The 17,091-nt window shown below is 40.5% G+C and overlaps 1 protein-coding gene across 1 annotated transcript in view; it reads left to right on the forward strand.

Annotated features, from left to right (window-relative positions):
- Positions 1-15,367, forward strand: part of LOC132825808 (chondroitin sulfate synthase 1-like) — a 291,533-nt gene extending 276,166 nt beyond the window's left edge. Inside the window, exon 2 of the mRNA XM_060841302.1 lies at positions 13,111-15,367. Coding sequence (XP_060697285.1) covers positions 13,111-14,682 — 1,572 coding nt within the window. The 3' untranslated portion in view covers positions 14,683-15,367. The remainder of the gene's footprint in view (positions 1-13,110) is intronic.
- The last annotated feature ends 1,724 nt before the right edge of the window (positions 15,368-17,091 follow it).

Here is a 17,091-nt window from a genome sequence, read left to right on the forward strand (position 1 = left end):
ATTCAGCAATATGCAACTTCAAATTTATTATACAAAAGGAGTAATCATAGTATAGAGGTAATGTATTAACTTGAATAGATGTTTGATTAGATACCAGGAGAGAGTGTGCAGAAAAAAATGAACCAATTTTGCATAGTCAAGCTGTTTATATTGGTGTGTCACTGGGATCAGTGGTGGACACTGAACTATTTACAATCTTCATCGATGACTTGGATGAAAGGCGATGTTACATCTTTTCAATGACAAAATCCAGTGACCAAGAAACTATCTTCGATTGTTGTTAAAAACTTAACTGTTTCACTGTTTTCTTCCAAGTGACTCCACATGCACAGTAATGTTCTTAACTGCTTTTGAAAGTGGTCTAGCAAATCACACAAATCAAGATAGATTGAGAGGGATGGAGGAGGCAGTGAAATTACTGGCTGGCTATCCCACATTTTATGAAAATATTAAAGTGCCCAAGAACTTCTGCACTATGTTTTGAGTGGATCAGTAAAGTGAAGAGAGTGAAGGGGTCATCCTGAATAATTAATTTCAAGGTTCCATTCTGTACGGTAATTTCATTCAGTATCTGCCATGTTTCTGTTTCATTAGAGGCTTACTTCTGTAGGTATTTAATCAGATGTAACTTGTTCCTGAAATGTCTAGAATACTAAAAAAAAGGAAAAATTAAAGAATCATACAATACTTGACTTGTAACGTCAGCATTTTCACAACACTTTGTAGCCTGCAATTAGGATTTGTAAAATTGGTTGGCTATACAGTAGACTTATCGTGGATAGAGGAGAGGTTAGCTATGAGAAGATTGAGGGGTAGGACGATATTTTTAGCTTGCCAAAAATGAGGACTGCAGATGCTGGAGATTAGGGTTGGGAGTGTGGTGCTGGAAAAGCACAGCAGGGCAGGCAGCATCTGAGGCGCAAGAGAATCGATGTTTCGGGCAAAAGTCTTTCATCAGGAATGATACTTCCGGCATGACAACCTGAAACTGTTGGAATGCCACAGGGTTCAACTCTGGGACCATAATTATTTGCTTTAACTTTTGTTTTGAAGATGTGGGTGTACTGTACTTTTGAAGAGAGTTAAAAGCTAGCAAAAACTACCTGATAGCATCAAGTGTTCTGAAAAAAGATACAAAAGAACATGTGCTCCAGCTGCTGGAGTAGCTAGTTGCCTGGAAACAACAAAACCGATTCGAATTAGGCCAATCAGTTTAAATTACACCCCAAAATATACCAAACTCCAATCCAGTCTGAATTTAATATATTGACAACCTTAAAAGCCAATGACATAATCTGATGCTTTGAGGTATATGACCAGGGAAATTGAACAGTTGAGAGGAGAACTGGCAAGCTACCAGCATGTAAAGACTGCCCGAAAAATAGTTCTCTTGAAGATACCTTTATCGACCAGTAACCTGTGAAGCAGAATTCTCAAGAAGAAGAAAAGATGGCCAGAATACATAGAAAACTGAAAGCTCTTGATTTTGAGATAAGAAGTTTTATTGGACTAGTATTGTAGAAAGGGAAGGTTAAAAAATAAAGGAAGGAGTTGTAAGTAGTTGTTAGTTAATCATTCTCTGTTTTATTTTAAGAAATGAAGTTGCAAATTTTTACTTTAAGTAGTTCTTGATCTCTTGAATTTTCATATTACAGTATGGGATAAATCTTTTCTATGTTGCGGGTTTTAAATTAGCAGAAGGGTTTACCCTGTGTCATAACACTCTTAATGGTTTGGATGAGAAAAGTATATGTACTATCAACAAGTTTGCAGATGACACAAAAATAGGTGGGAAAGGGGAGTGATAAGAGTGACACTGAACCTGCACAGCGATACAGACAGGTAATGTGATTGGAAAAAACCTGAGAGAATGCACAAAATATGTGAGGTTCTGCATGTAGGCAGCAAGAATAATGTGCTGAAATTAATGTAAGTGGAGAAGGACTGCAGAAAGCTGTGGAGGGATTTTGAAGTCCTTGTGCATAAATGACAAAAAGCCAGTAGAAGGTAATAAAGAAGGCAAATGGAATTTCAAAGGGACTGGAATAGAAAAGCAAAGAGGAATCGCTAAAACTATAAAAGGCAATAGTCAGACCACACCTGGAAAACTGTGAACAGTTTTGGATTTCTTATCTGAGGGTACATATCTTGGCATTGGAGGCATTCCAGAGAAAGTTTACCAGGCTGAATCTATGTATAGAGATATTTTCTTATGAGGAAAAGTTGAGTATGCTGGGTCTATATCTTTGGGGTTTGGAAGAATGAGCAGTGATCTTATTGAAGCATACAAGATTCTTAAGGGGCTTGACAGAATTCATACAGAAAGATTGTTTGGGACAGTTTAAGGATGGCATCATCTCAAAATAAGGAATCTCCCAAGTGGAGGATTTTCTTCTCTGAGAGCAATGAATCTGTGGAACTCTTTACCACAGAGGGCTGTCAAGGCTGGGTTGGCATGTATATTCAAGATTGAGATAGACAGATCTTTAATGGAATGCAGTCGAGAGTCGTGGGGAAGGGCAGGAAAGAGGAGTTGAAGATTATTAGATCAGACTTGATTTCGTTGAATGGTAGAGCAGACTCAATGGACTGAATGGCTTATTTCTTTTATGTTATGTCCTTATGTCATCTTAATGATAAAAGATTTGTTCTTGGTGCACATGCATGAATTCAAGTAATGGAGTGCTTAATGTGAGTCAGTTTCAATGCATTCAGGATGTGACAACAGACATAAACATTTTATATTTGCAATTTATAACGGACAAATGAGACAATTCATATGAATAAAGATAGTAAAAGCTTCAATAAAATAAAATGCTTAAACTCTTCTTGTAAGTATCCCATGGTTATTGCCCTAAATCTGTTATAGACTTCTCATAAATAAAGTGAAGCACTACTATAGGAAAAAGTCAAATCAAGTATATTATAGTGAGATTATTTTCTGGAGTATATTTGTGGCAATTCTGCTTCTATTATGGATAATTGTAAGTGAAATAAGGTGAAGTATGCCTTGGGCAACCATTCAAAACAGGTGTGGGCCCCAGCTATGCCTGTCTCTTTGTTGGCTACGTAGAACAGTCCATCTTCCATAATTACACCGACACCACTCCCCACCTCTTCCTCCACTACATTGATGACTGCATTGGCGCCACCACGTGCTCCCACGAGGAGGTTGAGCAATTCATCAACTTCACCAACACATTCCACCCTGACCTTAAATTTACCTGGACCATCTCTGACATCTCCCTCCCCTTCCTGGACCTCTCCATCTCCATTAATGATGACCAACTTGACACTGACAGTTTTACAAACCCACAGACTCCCACAGCTACCTGGATTACACCTCTTCCCACCCTACCTCTTGCAAAAATGACATCCCGTATTCCCAATTCCTCTGCCTCCATCAAATCTGCTCCCAGGAGGACCAGTTCCATCACAGAACACACCAGATGGCCTCCTTCTTTAGAGACCACAATTTCCCTTCTCACGTGGTTAAAGATGCCCTCCAACGCATTTGCCCACATCCCGCACCTCCGCTCTCAGACCCCATCCCTCCAACCGTAACAAGGATAGAACGCCCCTGGTGCTCACCTTCCACCCTACCAACCTTCGCATAAACCAAATCATCCGCCGACATTTCCGCCACATCCAAAAAGACCCCACCAATAGGGATATATTTCCCTCCCCACCCCTTCCCGCCTTCCGCAAAGACTGTTCCCTCAGGTCCACGCTCCCCTACAACCCACCCCCCCATCCTGGCACTTTCCCCTGCCACTGCAGGAATTGCAAAACCTGCGCCCACACCTCCCTCACCTCCATCCAAGGCTCTAAAGGAGCCTTCTACATCCATCAAAGTTTTACCTGCACATCCACCAATATCATTTATTGTATCCGTTGCTCCTGATGCGGTCTCCTCTACATTGGGGAGACTGGACGCCTCATAGCAGAGCGCTTTAGGGAACATCTCCGGGATACCCGCACCAATAAATCACACCGCCCTGTGGCCCAACATTTCAACTTCCCCTCCCACTCTGCCGAGGACATGGAGGTCCTGGGCCTCCTTCACCGCCGCTCCCTCACCACCAGACGCCTGAAGGAAGAACGCCTCATCTTCCACCTCAGAAAATTTCAACCCCAGGGCATCAATGTGGACTTCAACAGTTTCTTCATTTCCCCTTCCCCCACCTCACCCTAGTTCCAAACTTCCAGCTCAGCACTGTCCCCATGACTTGTCCTACCTGCCTATCTTCTTTTCCACCTATCCACTCCACCCTCCTCCCTGACCTATCACCTTCATCCCCTCCCCCAGTCACCTATTGTACTTTATGCTACTTTCTCCCCACCCCCACCCTCCTCTAGCTTATCTCTCCACCCTTCAGGCTGTCTGCCTGTATTCCTGATGAAGGGCTTTTGCCCGAAACGTCGATTTTACTGCTCCTCGGATGCTGCCTGAACTGCTGTGCTCTTCCAGCACCACTCTATTCCAGAATCTGGTTTCCAGCATCTGCAGTCATTGTTTTTACCTCGTTGATTTTAACCCGACTGCGAATCCTCTTGCAAGGATGCCTGCCTTGAAGAAGTTTTCCTCCTCTCTCTACAAGAATCTCAGGGAGTCCCTCTCCCACTGCAACTCCCAGGTCATTTCCTCTGCCCTGATACGATATTGGCAACATCATTTATTTTATGCTTGATTTTCTTTTCCATAGAGAAAGAAATAGGGCAGAATGTGAAGAGGCTGCCAATTTGTTATAGCCCATTTTGCAATGTGTTGCCTAAAATGGATTTTACCACATGATATTGATCATTTATTTTAAAATCATGGACTCCCTAGATGTACACATCCAGCCTGAGCTTCTGTTGGCTACAAAGGATACTAACCAAAAAATATCCTGATACTGTTTTGGTTTTCTGTTATAATTTATTTTTTCACCAAATTAAAGATGCTAAACTAATTTTTGAAGACGGAAAGCTGACTAAGTCTCGTCAGTTCTGACCTATTCAGTTGAAATTAAACTATCTCATTTACTGGCAGCCATTTTTTACAGCAACATCTGACCCAAACTATGCTAAAACTTAGACAAAGGACATCTTTGTCCTTTATTTCAACATTTAATCATTTGGGATTTTATGCATAAACTTGACATGTTTCCAAGTCTAAGCAGATATGTGTTTCTATGAGAGTGTTGCAGTAATTTCTGGTAAAAAGACTGCGAAAGGAGCTGACTGAGCATGATAAATATTGTCGTGGTATGTTGCAGATCCAACATTTGTCTTTTTCCAGTGTGGATACTGATGAAAAATATATTCATTTAGTGCTTCCCCTATCTCCTCTGACTCCATGCACAGCTTCCCACTGCTGTCCTTGATTGGCCCTAATCTTACTCTAGTCATTCTTTTATTCCTGAATATACTTATAGAAATCTTTAGAATTTTCCTTGATCCTATCCATCAACAACTTCTCATGTCTCCTCACTCGTCTTAGCTCTTTCTTTAGGTCTTTCCTGGCTACCTTGTAACTCTAAATCACCCTAACTGAGCTTTCAGTTCTCATTCAAACATAAGCGTTCTTCCTCTTGACAAGAGATTCAACGTCCTTAGTAAACCACTGCTCCTGCACTCAACAATGTCTTCCTTGTCTGACACACAGTTGCTGTTCCTTGAATAAACTCCACATTTCTGTTGTGCCCATCCACTGCAGTTTCCTTCCCCATCATATGCATCCTAAATCTTGTCTAATCACATCATAATTGCCTTTCCCCCAGCTGTAGCTCTTGCCCTCCAAACATTTGCCTTCTAGTTTTCAATTCCCCATCCTTAGCAAAAAGACTATCAACATTTAGCTGATCCATTACCCCTCATTATTTTATACACCTTATTAAGGTCACCCTTCATTCTCCTACATTCCAAGGAATAAAGTCCTATCCTGGTCAATCTCTCCCTATAACTCAGGCCTACTAGTTCTAGCAACATCCTTGTAAATCTTCCTTGCACTCTTTCCAGTTTAACTATGTCCTTCCTATAACATGATGTGGAGAAGCTGGAGTTGGACTGAGGTGGACCAGGTCAAAAATGAATTGACACCAGGTTATACCACCCCTGAGGAAGAAGCAGAGCTCCGAAAGTTTGCAATTTCAAAAAATCCTGATGTCATTTGAATTTTGACCTTCTTCTAACAGGGTGGTCAAAACTGCAAACAATTCTTCATGCGGCCGCACCAATGACTTACACAACTGTAATTTAATATCCTAATTCCTATACCCAGTGCCTCAGTTAATGCAGGCCTGCATACTAAATGTCGTCTTCACCACCCTGTCTCCCTGTGATGCCACTTTCAATGAACTATGTCCTTGTATTCCTAGGTCCCACTGTTCCACAACACTCTCAGGACCTTACTATTTACTACCTTGATTTGACTTTCTAAAGTGCAGAACCTCACATCTCTCTATATTGAATTGCATTTGCCCATCCTCAGCCCACTTTCCCATCTAATGAAGATCCCTCTGAATTTTGTATCATTCACAAACTTACTAATCATGTCTGGTACATTGACACATATGTAAATATAACAAAGGTCCCAGCACCCACCCTGTGGCACACCACTAGTCACAGGCCTCCAGTCTGAGAAACAACCTTCAACAATCACCCTCTGCTTCCTACCATCGAGCCAATTTTGAATCCAATTAGCTAGCTCTTCCTGGATTCCATGCGACCTAACCTTCATGACTAGCCTGCATGTGGAACTTTTGATAAAGTCCTTCCTATATTCCATCTAGACAAAATCCACTGCACTAACCTCATCTATCCTGTTGGTTACCTATTCAAAAAACCCTAAAAGATTTGTCAGACATGACCTCTTGTGCACAAATCCATACTGACTATCTCTAATCAGGCCTTGACTGTCTTAAATATTGGTTGGTTGGTTGGTCGGTTGGTCCTTACCCTCAGTATCCACTCCAATAACTTGGCTACCACTGATGTCAGGCTCACTGGCCTGTAGCTCCGTAGCCTCTCTTTTATATCTTTCTTAAACAATGGAACAATGTTAGCCACCTCCCAGTCTTCTGAAACTTCACCAGTGACTAAAGTTTAAGCAAAAATCTCTGCAAGGCCCTCTGCAATTTCTTCCCGCGACTCCCACACTCCTGATTTGTGAATTGTTGATAGTGGACAGTCTTTGGAGAGAATAGACTTAATCAGGACCAAGGTATTTATCCACCTTAATGTGCTTTAAGGCTGCAAGCACTTCCTCCCTGGTATGTATGCAGTCCAAAGCATTCCCGCTTGTTTCCCTTATTTCCTTAGCATCCGTGATTCTCTGCTAAATAAACACTGAGGAGAAATATTCATTAAAAATCTCCCCCACACCTAAATGGTCATGCTGATCTTTAACGGGACCTATTCTCTCCCCAGCTACTCTTTTACTCTTAATATAGTTATAGAACTTCTTGGGGTTATCTTTAACCTTATCTGCCAGGTCCATCTCATACCCTCTTTTTGCTTTTCTGATTTCCCTCTTCAGTTTGCTCCTACACTTTTTATAGTCGTCTGGGGATTCACTTGAGCCCAGTGAGTTTGAACCCAATGTATGCCGTCTTCTTTTTCCTGACCACAGCCTCAGCCAGGGACCCCTAAACCTGCCAGCTTTTCCCTTCACCCTAACGATGACATGCTGCCCAAAACATCAACTCTACTTCTCCTCTTCTTGAGCTGCTGTGCTTTTTCCAGCTCCATCTTTTATCGACAGTTAAACCCCAAAGACTAGCAGTTCCAAGGAGACAGCTCGTCACCATCTTCTCAAGAGCAGTTAGAACAATAGAAATGTTACAGTACAGAAGGGGGTCCATTTGGCCCATCATGTCCATGCCCACCCAAAAACACACGCAGACCCTTCCTGATCCCGTCTTACTGCACATGGCCCATAGCCCTGTAGCTTATAACACTTAAGATGCAGATCCAGGTATTTATTAAAAGAGTTTAGCATCTCTGCCTCCACTACTTATTCAGGCAGCAAATTCCAGACACCTACCACCCTTTAGATTTAAAAAAATGCTTTTCCTCATGAATCCTCTAATTAGAATTAGAATCCCTACAGTGTGGAAACAGGCCCTTCGGCCCAGCAAAGCCACACTGACCCTCCAAAGAGTAATCCACCCAGACCCATTTCTCTGCATTTACCTCTGACTAATGCACCTAACACAATGGGCAATTAAGCATGACTACTTCACCTGACCTGCACATCTTTGGATTGTGGGAGGAAACCGGAGCACCCAGAGGAAACTCATGCAGACACAGGGAGAATGTGCACACTCCACTCAGACAGTTGCCTGAGGCTGGAATCGAACCCGGATCCCTGGTGCTGTGAGGTAGTAGTGCTAACCACTGAGCCACCATTTTGTCCGTTACCTTGAATCAATGGCCCCTTGCTTTTGAACTTTCTGCCAAGGGAAATCGGTTTCTCCTGTCTTGTGATTCTTCTGGTAAACATTCTGGTAAATCTTCTCTGCGCACTCTCCAAAGGAATTGTATCCTTCCTATAATATGGTGACCAGAACTATACGCAGCTGCTTCACCTGTGTCTTCTACAGTTTCATCATTGTTTCTCTACTCGTGTATTCTGTACCTCTGTCAATAAAGGAGAGTATTCCATATGCCGCCTTTACAACGTTATCCAGCTGTACTGCTACCTTTAGGGGCTTGTGCATTTGTATGCCAAGATCTCTCACTTCCTTTACCCCTCTCAGTATATTCCTGTATTCTCTTTTACTGTTTTACCTCCCTAAATGTATTACCTCCCAGTTATCAGAGATGAAATCCATCTGCCATTTATTCGCCAATGCCACCAATCCATCAATATCGTTTTGGAGCTTACAGCTACCCTCTGCACTATTCATAATATGATCAATTTTGCTGTCATCTGAAAGTTTCCCAATTGTGGCACCCCATGTTCAAGTCTAAATCATTAATGTATGAAACAATCAGCTTTCCATTCACAAAGGCAGACACCATCACTAACCCTTTGCTAGGGGTGGGCTATAAATGTTCACCTGCATGCCCATTTTCCATGGATGTATTTTATTAAAGAATTGTCTGTAAGAGAATAAAATATCCTGAGTCCAAAAGTGCTCCATGAATTAAAAGGAAGACTTCAATTTATATAATTGTTTCATAACCACTGAGCCTTGAGTGTGGTCACTGTTGTAATGTTGGAAATACGCGTTACCTTTACCATAAACCAATTAATCCTTAAAATATACTAATTTTATCTATTTACAACAACTTCAAAATTTTCAAATGATCGACAGTTTTCTTTTGAAATTATTATGTTCCTTGACTCATAGAGAACTCCCAGGAAACAGTACCAGACACTTACACTTTGTTAGCTACAACATGCTACCAAAGACAGAGCTAGTTTTCTTCAGGTGGTTGTTGATTTGTTGCACAATTCATATGGTGGAAGAGAATAGCAATGCGACTAGAATGTGCTTTCATTGACCTAATGTCCTTCATCACATTTCTGCCCCATTATGAATTTGAGGTGCTCATGTGCATTCTGCTTTACCTGATAGAAGGACTTAATGTACCTACTGTCAGTTGTCAAAGTGCCATTCTAACCTGAGCAGTAGTATCTACGTAAGATATTATATGATTTGCAGACATGCATGAAGCTATTAAATATATTGTGGTCAGGAAATGCTTTTTAATATGTTAGTGCAATTGGTTGCATATAGCAATACTGCTAATTGAGCAACATGTTTATTTTAATCCTCATTAAATTATAACAAGGTAAAAGAAACTTTCTCCATAGCCTTATGTTATTTGAGGTTTTCTTTAGAAACAGTGGTATCGCAATGCTGATTTATACACCGTCATATGCACTGCTGTAGTAATTAGCCAATTCATCTTTTTTATCAAGCTGTGGAAAAGAACTGCAATAAGGAAAAGATCCAAAATTTGTTTCTATGAAGTCATTCACTGCACAAGCAATCAATGGGAGAACAAACCCTATATTTCTCTCAGTGATCTCCTTACCTAAATGAATGAAAACAGATCAAATGTAACAGTTTGGATACATTCCACTGAGTGATCTTCACTATAATTGTATTAGTTATGTCAAGAGATTTAATGGGGCTGCTGAAATGTTAAGGCACAAACTTATGAAGGATCTTTGTCAGTCGCACGTGGATTTTTTTTTGAGATTCTTTCTGGTACTTTATTCATGGCTTTCATATCTCAGCAATGGCTACAAGACTATGCCAGAAAAAGACTCCTGTTACACTTCATGGTAATTTGTCATAAGAGGACCTGAATATTAATTATTAATGACTGACAGCTCCCCTGAGTTTTTAAAACATAAAGCACACTAATACATCATTACAAGCCTCTCACTTCTGGAATTGCTGTTGAGTAATGAGCTGGGGAATCAGTAGTAATATCACTGGACCAGTAGCTTTGACCCCCAGACTTATGTTCTGGGCATATGGGTTTTCACCATAGGTGAAGTGAGAGGGACTTCAAGGCTCCATTTGACAGTGTAGCATCAAGAAGCCCTGGCAGCCCTTTGCAAACTGGAAGAAAAACTCTTCGCTGTTTAGAATCATACCTGTTAATGTAGGAGCTCTTCAGGGAATTAGACAGAGCATACAGCAGAAAACAGGCTATTCGGCCTGACTGGTTTAAGTATCTTAAATGAACTTGTTGTGACACACCACTGCAGCATGTAGGACTTGAACCCAGGCCTGCTAACCCAGAGGCAGGGACATTACTGCTCCACAAGAACCTGAGTTCCTTCGGACAGTGCCCTAGATGTAACCATTTTCAGTTGCTTCATCAATGATCTTAAGGTTAAAAGCGGGGATAGGGCAATCATCAGCAATAATGTCCAACACTATTATTGATTCTTCAGGCATCAAAGTAGTCAGTGTCCAAACGTAAAAGGACGTGAGCAATACACAGACTTGCATTGATGAATGATCAGTAACATCCCATGCCAGGTGATAGGATTAGCCTATCTTCAACTAGAGACAATCTAATGATCACTCATTGACATTCAATGATAGAAGCAGTCCAGTTGATTTGCAGCTGTCCTCAAGCATTCACTACATCCTTCACTAGCAACACTCAGTGTAGCAGCAGTGTGTGCCATCTACAGGATGCTGCAGAAATTCACCAGAGTACCTGGGAAGATTATTCCATATAGAAGGACAAGGGCAGCGCATACATGGGAACACCACCACCTGCAAGTTCCCCTCCAAGTCACTCTCCATCTTGACTTGAAATATATTGCCGTTCCTTCACTGTTGCTGGGTCAAAATCCTGGAATTCACTCACTATTGTGGGCCTACCTCCAGCAAAAGGTCTATAGTGGCAACTGACCACCATCTTCTCAATTAGGGATGCATAATAAATGTTGTCCAGCTAACAATGCCCACCTCCTGAAAATGTATAAAAACACGCAAAAATTGAATTCAACAAAATCTGGAGCGAGTGGAACAGATTGACAGAGTCCCCAGAGCAAAGGACAAATGCATTGCTGAAGGTGGTAGAGAGATGTAAGGTGGGTATAAATGAAGGTATGAAAAGGGGAGAAGAGCCGGCCTAAAAGTGGTTAGGATTCTATTTACTTCTCAAAGGGCAATTAAGGGTCAACTGGCCAGTGACATCACCATCCATAAACAAATAAGAGAATGATGGAAGATGCCTGGAGGTATTTATATTATTTGTATGTTTTAAACGATGTTTACCATGAATTTAGGCATATATACTTAGATTAGATTACTTAACAGTGTGGAAACAGACCCTTCAGCCTAACAAGTCCACATCGACCCTCCGAAGAGCAACCTACCCATAACCACTCCCCTACATTTACCCCTTCACCTAACACTACGGGCAATTTAGCATGGCCAATTCACCTAACCTGCACATCTTTGGACTGTGGGAGGAAACCGGAGGAAACCCACGCAGACACGGGGAGAATGTGCAAACTCCACACAGACAGTTGCCTGAGCTGGGAATTGAACCCGGGTCTCTGACGCTGTGAGGCAGCAGTGCTAACCACTGTGCCACCGTGCCGCCCATATCTTCAGGATGGTTCAAGCTGTCCCTGGTCTCTGCAAGTGTTGTGGTCAAACACCTAAGGTAGAGGTTAGTACCTCAAGCATGTAAGTTGGGGCCAGAACGTAGTTGAAGATTTTTCAGCAAACACCAGAGAAGATGGGGGTCTGTTGCTCAGAAGGTATAGCCCCAGCCTCTGATCTGGAAGTTCTAGATTTAAATACACTCCAGGAATTGGTAGGGGCAGTCATGCAATTCAAGCTGGCTGATATATGCTTCTACATTTTTGTCTGTGATGTTTCTTCTCTCAGCTGCTGAATTATCAAGAAAAGAGTGCAGGATTTTTATTCAAGGTTATTTAATTTCCAAACAGAATGATGTAATTGTATAGATTTTTAAATGAAAATATTATAATTACCTATTAGCGCAACGATTGATTGTAATTAAAATCAAGATCCTTTATACAATTAGATGGAAAAAATAAATAAAGATGAATCATGTGAATATGAAATCAGTATAGATAAAGAACATATAGGAAATATTGGTCAAGTGCATGTGAAAGGACTTATGAGAAGGGTCATTGGACTCAAAATGTTAACTCGGCTTTCTGTCCATTGTTATTGCTGGACCTGGGAGGTCCTCTGGCAGTTTCTGTCTTTGTTGTAGAAAATATTGATTGGGTTTCCCTATTTGACAGAAAATCTTTGCTGCCACGAGTATTAAATTCTGTTAGTAAGTAGCTTTGCAGGGAGCCCTTAAAATCATCACCTGGGTTGCTGAGTGTGGCATGGTTAAAACAGCAGTTTTCCACAAAAGGCAATTTATTCTGCAGTATTAAAATATGTTTACAGCCAATGACTATTACAGTGGGTGTCTAACAAATTCTTTGCAATTTTACCAAGAAATGATAATTTCTGAGAATTTGTTCTGTTTCTTGTTGACTTATTTTAAGATTGTGTTTACCCTCATAAATATTGTGTAATGTCAATGCATAAAATTATCTTGATGTTTACTTTGCTTCAGCAGTAAAGTAACATTTAGTGTTTTTCAATTCCTCAGATGCAACAATTGTTCTATGAAAACTATGAACACAACAAGAAGGGGTATATTCAGGATTTGCGTAACAGCAAGATCCATAATGCGATAACACTCCACCCGAACAAAAGGCCTGATTATCAATATAGATTACACAACTACTTGCTGACTCGTAAAGTTTCAGAACTACGTCATCGAACCATTCAATTGCATCGAGAAAGTGTTTCTATGAGCAAACTCAGCAACACTGAAGTACGTAAGGAAGATCAGCAACTTGGAATGATGCCATCCTTTATGCGCTTCCAGCCTCATGACAGGAATGAGGTCCTTGAATGGGAGTTTCTTACTGGAAAACATCTTTTTAGCATGGTGGAAACACAAATCCCTCGTCAGGGTATCAACAGTGCGCTTCGTGCCGCATTGGATGACACTATAATGCAGGTTATGGAGATGATCAATTGGAACTCTAAGACCAGAGGACGTGTAATAGAATTTAAAGAAATTCAGTATGGCTATCGCAGAGTTAACCCAATGCATGGAGCAGAATACATTATGGATCTGTTGCTACTTTACAAGAAACACAAGGGGAGAAAGGTGACTGTTCCTGTAAGACGTCATGCCTACATTCAACAATCTTTCAGTAAAGCATTCATGAAGGAAGCTGAAGAACTTAATGCCAGAGAGCTTGCAGACAGCATAAACAGTGACTCTCAGTCTTTCTCATTCCTATCAAACTCACTGAAGATCTTCTCACCATTCCAATTCACAGAGATCACCAAAGAGCTCAAACAACGAAATGATCAGAAAGTTCACATCCTTGTCCCTCTCACTGGAAGATATGAGACATTTGTCCGGTTCATGGAGAACTTTGAGAAGACTTGCCTTATTCCAAATCAGAATGTAAAACTATTCATATTGTTGTTCAATTCTGATCCAAACCCGGATAAAGGCAAGCACATGGAGTTAATGAGAGAGCTGAACCTGAAATATCCTAAAGCAGATATGACCATTCTCCCTATGAAAGGGGAGTTTTCAAGAGGCCTAGCCCTAGAAATGGGCTCTTCCTCATTTCATAATAACAGTTTACTGCTCTTCTGTGATATTGACTTAATATTTACTCCAGACTTTGTGCAACGGTGTAGGGACAATACAATTCAGGGAGAACAGGTATATTTTCCTGTAATCTTTAGTCAATATGATCCAAAAATAGTTTATGGCGGCAATCCAGTAAATGATAATAACTTTGTTTTCACAAAGAAGACCGGTTTCTGGCGGGATTATGGCTTTGGAATAGTTTGCATATACAAAAGTGATTTGTTGCATGTTGGTGGGTTTGATACCTCCATTCAGGGCTGGGGACTAGAAGATGTGGACCTTTTTACAAAAGTCATCTCCGTTGGCTTGAATGCCTTTAGAAGCCAAGAAATTGGTGTTGTCCACGTTTACCACCCTGTTCACTGTGACCCCAATATAGATCCTAAGCAATACAAGATGTGCTTAGGGTCCAAAGCAAGTACGTTTGGATCAACAATGCAGTTGGCAGAACTCTGGCTTGAAAAACATCTAAATGGTGGATACAATAGAACTGTATCCTGACATTCAAGCTGTTTCACTCTCTCAAAGGGTTTTACCTCACATTTTTACATTGTTATGCTTTTGTTTCCAAGTCGCCTCTTCCAAAGAAGATTTTCGAAGCATTAAGGTGAATTAAATTTATGAATATTTTAGCATCCTATGGAAAATGCTTTCAAAATGGATTATTTTGATCTTTTTGCCTAAAACTGGGGAAATTCAAAACACTTGAGGGTACTGTCAATCATGTTCCTCCTGCAGGCTTTATAAAAGTGCTTCACATGTCAAAATCAAACTCAGAATTCAAAACTGATGTGATGGAAATAATGCCACAAAAGTGCTTTAAGCTTCAAGTGGGAAAGAACTATTCTAGACTTTTTAATTTATGTTCAGACTTTAAATTGTTGACTTTCACCATCTGCAGTATTTTTTAAAACGATGTGAACAAAAGTATGATTGTATGTTTGCTTTTAAAACTTTTATGTGGGAATATACTCTCACGGGATTACAGGTACTGGTGACCAAGCTCTAAATGTCTGAAAATGTATGTATTCTGTATACTGTGTACAGTGACTTTAGATGACTCCTTGTTTCTTCAATGGAAACATGCTGCAAGTAGGCATGTATCTTCATTCCTGTAGCTTTGTATCCTTAAATACCCCTTCAGCTTAGAACAAATCATTTGAGAACACTCCTATTTATAATAAAGTATCTGCATAACATCATTTCACTTTCTAAAACGGTTGTATTGTTTTTGACTACTTGCTAAACTCTTTGGACTCCAAACTAAATTTGTTTTGCCTGTTATATGTCTGATGTGTAGTGATTTACCTCATTGATCAGAACATTGTAGTTATGCAACAGCAATTTAGTGGTGATTGCTGTAGTGCTGGAATCATCTCTACAATTAATACAATTTACTGATTTTAAGTGTTTTAGCAATGTACTTAAATTTATTGACAGTATATACCTAAGAGGAGACCAAACGTTTTCCAGTGCACATTCATCATGCTTTCCAGGAACAGTTAATGCTACATATGCACATCCTACCTTTTGGGGATGGGAAGTACTGCTGTATAGCTGCTGAAAGTATCAAAGTAGCTGTTTTGTGTCTGTAACAAGGTGACTTAGAGCATTTTCTAAGATTGTGTTTCAGGGCATTGAGTACCCAAGACTCCACTGTTATTTTTTTTTCCTGGCCCATAGAAAAATACAGCGCAGTACAGGCCCTTCGGCCCTCGATGTTGCGCCGAACCAAGCCCAACTAACCTATACTAGCCCACTATCCTCCATATGTCTATCCAATGCTCGTTTAAATGCCCATAAAGAGGGAGAGTCCACCACTGTTACTGGCAGGGCATTCCATGAACTCACGACTCGCTGAGTAAAGAATCTACCCCTAACATCTGTCCTATACCTACCACCCTTAATTTAAAGCTATGCCCCCTTGTAATAGCTGACTCCATACGTGGAAAAAGGTTCTCGTGGTCAACCCTATCTAAACCCCTCATCAACTTGTACACCTCTATCAAGTCACCCCTAAACCTTCTTTTCTCCAATGAGAACAGCTCCAAGTGCCTCAGCCTTTCCTCATACGATCTTCCTACCATACCAGGCAACATCCTGGTAAACCTCCTCTGCACCCGTTCCAGTGCCTCCACATCCTTCCTATAGTATGGCGACCAAAACTGCACACAATACTCCAGATGCGGCCGCACCAGAGTCTTATACAACTGCAACATGACCTCAGGACTCCGGAACTCAGTTCCTCTACCAATGAAAGCCAGTACGCCATATGCCTTCTTCACAGCACTATTCAACAAAGAAAAAGGCAGCTTGTAGGCTTTGTGGGAAGGAGGCTTATAACATGCACAATCTGGGTTTTGGAAGAAGATGACTTGAGCAGTGATTGAAGTCTGGGTTGCATTTCATAAAAGGGTTAACTAACATAACTTTTTCATTCATTGTTTTGTAATGCTTTTTGATAAAAGCTACAGAATATATTTTGGACTTCAGAATTGTTTTCCAATCATGATGTTATTTTCAAGAATTAGGTTGTACCTTTTTTAATGCTGCTGATTCAGTATTCAGTCCTTTTTAATTTTATGAAATGAATGCTTGTGTTAACTAAAACAATAGAAATTTCAAATTTTCATGGGTTTACCTAAGCTGAAACCATGTACAGTCAGGGCTACTAAGCCTCGTGATGCATTTTTTTATTGAACTACTGTTTTTTAACAATTATAATCAAATTTTTGATGAACAAACATCAATTAATAATTACAATATAAAATGTAAGAACTCAGCATTCACAAGAAAATAAATTATGCCCAACTTTGGTAGAGCTGATATTGCCACAAATACCCACCATTGATTTCTTTGCTAGTATTTTATTTTGAAAACTTCCTCAATTATTTACATTTCTATTAGTTA

Source organism: Hemiscyllium ocellatum, chromosome 2 (genome assembly GCF_020745735.1).
Source record: "Hemiscyllium ocellatum isolate sHemOce1 chromosome 2, sHemOce1.pat.X.cur, whole genome shotgun sequence".
Classification (NCBI taxonomy): Eukaryota; Metazoa; Chordata; class Chondrichthyes; order Orectolobiformes; family Hemiscylliidae; genus Hemiscyllium; species Hemiscyllium ocellatum.